Source organism: Propithecus coquereli, unplaced genomic scaffold (assembly GCF_000956105.1).
Source record: "Propithecus coquereli isolate 6110/MARCELLA unplaced genomic scaffold, Pcoq_1.0 Scaffold11, whole genome shotgun sequence".
Taxonomy (NCBI): Eukaryota; Metazoa; Chordata; class Mammalia; order Primates; family Indriidae; genus Propithecus; species Propithecus coquereli.
Window position 1 is genome coordinate 8,008,226 of NW_012134969.1, and position 8,319 is coordinate 8,016,544.

The 8,319-nt window shown below is 38.8% G+C and overlaps 1 protein-coding gene across 1 annotated transcript in view; it reads right to left on the reverse strand.

Annotated features, from left to right (window-relative positions):
* LCP1 (lymphocyte cytosolic protein 1 (L-plastin)) overlaps positions 1 to 8,319 on the reverse strand; it is a 59,084-nt gene that overhangs the window by 14,189 nt on the left and 36,576 nt on the right. Inside the window, 5 exon segments of the mRNA XM_012649044.1 lie at positions 6 to 120; positions 993 to 1,071; positions 3,165 to 3,360; positions 4,636 to 4,731; positions 7,224 to 7,366. Coding sequence (XP_012504498.1) covers positions 6 to 120; positions 993 to 1,071; positions 3,165 to 3,360; positions 4,636 to 4,731; positions 7,224 to 7,366 — 629 coding nt within the window.

An 8,319-nucleotide genomic window follows, 5' to 3' on the forward strand; every position in this document is an offset into this window, starting at 1 on the left:
TTTACCTTCTTCATATTGCCCCCTAGTTTGGGGTATGGTGGTTTGTTTACTCTGTTCCAGTCAACAGGGACTTTAATCTTTTCATAGAGCTGGAAGATGACCAGGGCATCTGATAGGTCACTGAACAAAACAAACACAAAAGAATTCTCAGATATCCAACATTTATTCAGGGTCTACAATGGGCCACGCACTTCCTTATATTAGCTCAAGGAACATTCATAACACCCTGCACAACTGGAAGTGGTGGCTCCATCTTTAGAGGTGATGAAACAACTCAGAAATTACAGAATTTATTCTCACTTTTTTTTTTTTTTTTTTGAGATAGAGTCTCACTCTGTTGCATGGGCTAGAGTGTCCATGGTGTCAGCCTAGCTCACAGCAACCTCAAACTCCTGGCCTCAAGCGATCCTCCTGCCTCAGCCTCCTGAGTAGCTGGGACTACAGGCGCACACCACCACACCTGGCTAATTTTTTCTATTTTTAGTGGAGACAGAGGTCTCATTCTTGCTCAGGCTGGTCTTGAACTCCTAAGCTCAAGCAATCCTCCTGCCTCAACTTTCCAGAGTGCTAGGATTATAGGCATGAGCCACAGCTCCCAGCCTATGTGACTAGCTGTGCCTCTTTGGCCAACATATGCTGCCTGCAGGGAAAGAAATACGGCTTTAACAAATGGCATAAGAGACACTTCACTGCAAACAACATTCACTGTTTTGCCTGCTTGTGAGCAGGTCATAAGTTTGTGACATATAGTAAATTTGCCATTTGGCTGAGGTATGATTTTTGTATTAAGCACCCAGTAAAGTTGGTGCATGGAAGTGAGTTTCTCAGCTGAACATACAACATCTGAAGCTCAATTTGGTACTTTCTCCCTTTTCATCAAGGTATACATGTGCATTTTGTGAAGAAAATGCACATCGTAGCAGTATTTGAAATCCTATGGATCTTTCGAGGTCTCTGTCTCACATTAAAAATGAGTACACAAATATTCTTACCTGTACAAATGATTGACTCGAGGGTTAACGCCCAGGGAGTTCATCCAGTTCCTAAACGTCCTCTCTTCCCTTGTCTCACCTAGATTAATGAAGACTGGTTATCTTTTAAGCCCCCAGAAAACATGCCTTTTTTATGATCAAAGTTTAACTAAAGAGGCCACAATAAAAACTCAAAGTAGAGTGAAAGAACTAAATTAAATAAACCCTATTGGATTTGCATAAAGTCTACTATTCTATGTTAATTTTTTTTTTTTCCATTTCAATTCTACAAGTATTTCTATTAGTAGCGTGTGAGATCCTGTGTGGGGTAACTGTTCAGTTGGCTCTCCAAAGCTTATGTTCTTGCTGGAAAAACAAGAACTTTAGGCATCAAACAGAGATCACACAAGTTAGAGGACTCAGATATGAGGCAGATATATTTGCCATTTGAGTAGAGACAGGGCAAAGAGTTGAATGGCTAAATGTGAAGGGGGTGAGATTTGAGCTTTACCTTGTATGACTAGCAAAATCTGGACGGTTAAGAGGAAAGAGCAGAGGACTTAGGGAGATGGCAAGAGGTAGGAGCAGGAGAGAGCGTGAATATGCACACAAAGGGAATGATAGGCAAGGTCTCTACAAAGAGCACCGGGAATTGATTTGTCGGGGATCTGTGGTGTACAGTACGCAGAGATAAGGTTGTCTAGAGGCTGGAGCCAGAATCAGGCATCTCTGAATGCCAGGTAGCATATTTTAGTTGATATATTAGACAATGGCAGTCATTATGAGTTTTTTTTTATTACTATAATAAATTCTTGAGCAAGGCAGAGGTATAATGAAAGCAGTCCTGGGACGTGCCTGGCAGTAGTGTGCAGAATTACTGAAAGGTAATATGCATTTGAATTAAACACGCAGAGGGGACAGCGTTTGGCACTAGCACATGGGACACATTCGAGTGTTTGATGAATGGAGGAATAGGCCCCTAAGACCTATTAAAATAATTGGAGTATGAGGTAATAAGAGTTCAAAAGAGCAGAAAGGAAAAATAACAATCCTGAAGACATTCCAAAGGAAGAATTATTAGTACTTGCTGATTTAACAGATTTAGGGGTGAAGGAGAGTAAGATGTCATAGTAGACCCTGACGTCTTCAGTTTTGGGGACTAAAGAAAAAATGGTATGATTAATGGAAATGAAGAATTTCTAAAGGAGAACAGATGGGATGGGAGGTAGGGTGGGAAGGCAATGGTGGGGAAGGGGGAAGAAATGATCAATTCTGTTTTATTACATATATGCTGCATTTCAAATGCTAGCCAAGGATCCAAACAGGAATATTCCAGAGACAGCTGAAATGGGTGATTAGTGGGCTTGATATATAGACTGGGGAGTCAACAAAATACATGGCTCCCCGACCATAATTTATCAAATGATACAAATGCAGCAGTGTTGGAAAATGATTGATGTTGCATTTCCAGCTAGAGTAAAGCATTGTGGAAAAACATCAACCAATGCTTTAAATCTGGATTTCGTTGCTTGGGTGACATTCATTTGATATTAATTTTGACTTTATTTTTTTTTTGTCTCAATATTGGGATTAGTTCATGATGGAAAAAAAAGTAAAGTAAACAGCTCTGGCACCTTTACCTGGTAGAACCTGACTAAATCTATATACTTTTTGTGGAATTGTAGGATGTTAACCTGAAAAATACAACTGTCAGGGATTCTGCCTCAAAATACTTTTCTGTGTCCTCCATAATCCAAATCAAAGACACACAACAAAAACAAAAACTCAATAAGCACATCCTAGCGTAAGTTAAATATTATTTTTAGATGGTGAGTGGTGGCAATTCTTGCCTCTAGGAATTAACACGGTCCATTAAGTACATAAATTAGGTTTTTGGAACTGAGGATTTATTTCATCCAATAATTAAGTGCATTATCTTCCCTAAAACATTTAATTCTGATAATGGACGAAGCCTATGTATAATGGATGTAATATAATGGTATTTGATTATTCCTGCTTGGCTGTAAATTGACTTGATGAATCTATTTACTCTCTTTGTTGTATACCAGAGAATTGATGGTCTATTTGCACGTGTGAGAGGTTTGTATTTGCTCAGAAAGTGATTTTGAATTGCCACTGAATTAGAATTGTGAGTGCTTTTTCAAACATCATAAGCGACTAGTTTAGAGTTACCTTCAAGAGCCCCCCAGTCGATATCCTGGTTCTCTGGTTTGTGCAGGGCAGGGTATCTGTTAAAGAGATTGGCAATGAAAGCCAAGTTCAACTTGGGGTTCCCTCGGACAACATCTGTGGCTGTGACAAACTGCCGGCAGCCCAGCCTCTCCGCCTGCTGCAACATGCATTCCGCCCTCTGGATGTCATCCTTCTCCTGCAATGACAAAAGACATCTCAAGGCTGGATCGAGGCTCTCCACACACATGGTAGATATGCATAATGTGAAAAAGAAATGGGAATCTCACTGAAATCCTTAGTGTTTATCTCAGGTTGATACTTCATAACAGCACATTATTGCTTATATGCACCAGAACCCAAACCAGAAAATCACAAGTGAAAGGAATCTCAGAAGTTAAGTAATCAAGACCTCTCATCTCTCTACAGAAGCATTTCAGATGAATGGTTTGTTGCCCTGTTTTGAAAGAGATTCAGTAGATTCCACAATCTCATCATTTGAGTTGATCTTAACTATTACCAACTATTAAGATTCCCTTATATTATTTTCTTGCACAGACTTCATGAGATTTTGTCTATCAAAAATATTTATTTATTAAGTAATAATTTATATTCCCATTTCCAATTATAAAAGATATTTTCACCTGCCAATAAGAACGTCTGATTAGTTGACCACTTTTCCCACCCTGAGTTGGTGTACTCGCAACCCAAACAAAATAAATTTTATCAGTTAACTACACATTATCATTGATAAATATATAATATCAATCTGAATTTTGCAGACTTCAGATTGAGAACCACTCATTTCACATGCTCAAATAATTCTAGAGAATCTCCAGTCATATACAAGCAGACTCTTATAACAAGACTAAAATTTTGTTGAAATATGGTCCACTGTCCTCAAAATCTATGAAACCACCAATTTTCAGAAAACAGAACTTTAAACTAGAATTATTTCTTAATATGACTGATGCTTTCCTAGATAACACTACGCATTATACATTTCATGAGCTTTACTTCTCATTTACGTTTACTTTACTTCTCATTAGGAATGAGTTGACTTCAACATTAACTCATTGGATTTAACTCCAGTGATATTAAATGAGGCACAAACACGGGTAAGGTGACTTCTCAAGATCAATATTAAAGCGGCAGGAGAACTGAAGTTTTAACATTCACCCCCATGTTGGTGTCACACAGGTTATTAAATGTTCAATGATGGACACATTGAAGTGCTAGCATGCTGCGTGGCATTTAATTAGTATTAATTCCTTTCTTTAATGTTTTATTTCCAGATTCAGTTTCCATCAATTATTATCCATAATATTATCCATAACTGTTAACAGTTTTAACAAGGCTTTGGGCAGAAATGCCCACTCGTGGAACGCCAGAGCCAGCGTCACGTGGAGCAAATGAACTGCCAGCACGAAGGCAGCACCAAGCTCTCTAAACACAGCTAGGGACGTGGCCTTACCCTCAGTCCTGACATGTCAATAACAACCGCAGGAACACCTTCTTCATCTCCTTTCGGAGCCACCTGCTCAAGCAGGTGGTAATAAGCTTTTGAGTCCTGTGAGAAATTAAGAAATTACAATTTCAAAACAGCACAGCTAATTACATGCTTAGCACAATAATAATTTCCCAAAAGCAAACATTCTGTTTCTTATTCAACTATCATTCAAGAATGTAACTTAATTAACGAAGCTACAGACATTCACTGATTTGAATGATCTGTTTGTCTGTTTACATATTATATTTGCTTTTCTTTTTAAAGGGAATATAACAATTAAAAATACAAGATATACACAAAAAGCAACCCAAAGGAGCAAATATTATTCTGTTGTCCTTAGGGGAGAGAAACAACTTATTTTCATGTATTAAATTCTATACAGAAAAAAATATGTATATATATACCTTTATATTGCTGTAGAAGTCAGTCAGCTAAGGTTTAATTTAAAAAAAAGTGACAGAAAGAGGAAGCAGAAGTTTAAAGCAGAGTTTAAAAATACATTTAAATAGACAATCAGCAAAAGAAAAATTAAGATTTCAAAAACAGAAGGTTGAAGCGTTAACAAGCAATCTTTATGCAAAAGGAGAAATATTAAGATGACAAGTGCATTTAATGTTTATTTAGAAGCTAGAAAAAAATGGTTAAATTTAGTTATAGCAGATGGAACATAGGTATTGAAATTCTCAAGTTATCTTAGCTTCTGGAAATATGCTTACTGACAAAAAGACTTCTAAGAATCATAGTCTTAAAAACACAAATTTTTTTCTCAGTCAATGAAAGCATACAGATTTTCAGATAATTAATTTAAATTATTTTAAAGCATCGTAATTTCTCTTAAAGATTGAAAAATCAGCTGTTACTTTCTTTTTAAAACTGGGCAGGGTGTGGGCAGAGGAGAGGTATGCTCACCACTTTCGGCATTAGAAAGAACGAGAGAGTGCAAGCCATTCATATTGCACCTGGGAAAACTGATCTTCTCTTTTCTTTCTACCTTCCCCTACTTTTCACTGCAGCTGTTTTGAAGTCAGTGAAAGTTCCATGCAGGTATTAGGCACCAATAAAATCTGCCTATCACGTGTTATATCTTATTAGCTTGGCTAAGAGTCACCTCATTTCACCTGCCTCTAATAAACCTTTCTCACTCACTCTAGTATAGGCATTCTCCCCACCTTTGCTGATTTTATGTGCTATAAAGACATCTCCCAAAGGTGCTGGCTACTCAGACCTCACATTACAGCACTGACTCAGTCGGATGCAGCCACAAACGGAAAACAGGCACAACCACTGTATACGTGCTTAGCTTGCCAGTTCCTATCTCGCACAGATACTTCCCAAAGTCGAAAATGGTTACTTTTCTAAAGAACAGCTTTTTAGTGATTGGAAATCAGATAAACTTATGGTTGAGATAAAGCAGCCTAATTTTGGCCGAAACGTTTTACAATAACAGAGCTTCACTGCTGAGCACAGAGCAAGATGATGACATCCAGCTCCTGTCAAACCCCAGTGTGTTGGTGGTGCTGGAAGAATGTTCATAACCGGTGAAAGCCGTGTGGTTAGAAAGATGAACTCAGCTTAGGTCCTAATGCCCAGGGGTGTCCCATCTAGAAGCCTGGCTCTAACAGGCACAGTGCCGGGCACACCCTGAGTGCCAGATCCCACTGAATGCACGTGGTCCGGCAGCAGGAAGCTGCTACTCAAAGAATTACAGGCCTGGGTGGGCTCTTGGTGAGTCACATGACCTTTGCTCGGACTCTCTTTGGGGAAATTTTCTTTAGCTTTTGAGAAAGTGAAGACTGAAATATTTTCCTCACGTTGCATCCCAGCATCTTGCACCCTTTCCTACTAGGGACTGCTTTCTGACATTGCTGCTGCTCCGTAAGCTCTTTCTATGATATCTTGGTCCGTCTGTCATCAACACCAACAGCAGTTTCCTTTCACCTTGACATGGAACTTTTCATAAACTTGAAATCTACAGTGTATGCCTGCCTCAGCCTTTCCCCTTGGGGATCTCTTTGTCTCAGTTTCCTTATCTGTAAAATGAGAGGAGAATAATCCTTACCTTATGGGGTTGTTGTGAGGATTCAATGAGAGAATGCATGTATAAAACAGTGCCTGGCAGGTAGCCAACATCACATTTGCTATTATTAGTGTAATTAAAAGAGTCATCTTCATCTAAGTTTTTAAAAGCATACCCATCTGATGCTCGCATTGATAAAACCAGAGACATTACAGTCCTATATATACTTTCTTTACCAGAAAAGCAATCTGATCTGTCGCCCTTCGTCTGTCTTACCCTTGTCCCTCTACATCCTGATGTTGAAACTACAAGTGAGACCCACCTCCCTTCAATGCCGCACTAGGACTTCGGGCAGATCTGTGTGTGGCCCAGCACTGGAGCTGCAGACGGGCCCTTTAGACGAGCAGCTCCAAAACGGCCCCAGACTAACCCAGCTTCTGAAGAGACGAGGCCCACATGTTTGTCTTTTCTCCATGAACGCCCAAATTCCCCTTCATTGCTGCAGTCAGTCGTGTTCAAATGACAATCCTCCTACCTTGATGTCAGTACTGAAGTTGCCGATTTTGTTGCAGCCCGCATTTTCCAGGTGGTAATTAGCCCACCTCAGCAGGAGCTCTTCAGGGGAGAGTTTCATCAAATCCTCCAGGCTCTCCCCTTCTCTCAAAAGAGCAATCAGAGCTGAGGAGGCACAAAAAACAAAGGAAAATAAATACAGAGAAATGTTTGGGGGAACTAGTTAGCACTTTCATTGGACGCTACTGGAAAGCTAAAAACAGCGACGTTACCTCTGTGGGGTAAAGGTTCTTTCCACGGAGTAAACACTTTATTCCCCCAAAGAGAGGTGTAAGCTACTGTAACCTTATTTATCATTCCAATTTTTCAGATGGAGAAGACAAGAAACAATGAATCTCAATGCTATATTTAGAACACCAGGGCAGAGCCATGACAACAACCGAGGCTGTTGGCTCGGAATGCTTTGCTGGGTCTATCAGACCACATTTCAGGAGATGACAACACTTTTGCTTTTAAGAGATCAATTTTGTAATAACAACAAGGTTCGCTTCTCTATTCCCACAGGTGTTTTATATTTCAAATACTTATCTGTGTAATTACAGCAACTTAACAATGTAATCAACTCTCCTCTATGTTTCCCCAGATGAATAAATATTTTTTGCTCAGTTAGAAGGTTTTAGCTGAGGTCAATATTTGAAAATCAATATTCTTTCTTGTGGGTTCTAAAATCCCTCTTTGCTTCTTTTTTTTTCCTTGTTTATATTTTGTGTAATATATTGGTTTTAAAATGATATCTTAGGATTCTTCATTGGTTATTGTGGTTTGGACATATAAATAAAAAGTATGCCTAACTAAAGATTAAGATTTGTCTACAGATTTCATACTGGTGGGATTGGCATCTGAAAATTCGAAGGTAACATTGTGTTTTGTATTATACTTATCAAGGTCTACTACCTCTAAGCAGCAAGGCTGTCAATGTTAAAATACAAATAGGATAGTGAGGGAAGATAGAATAAGATTGGCAGCTACACATATAGTTAAGAACTTCAACACCCTAAATGTAATTTTCTACAATCTTTAAATAATTTTTACTCTTTAATGTATATATTTAAGGTGTA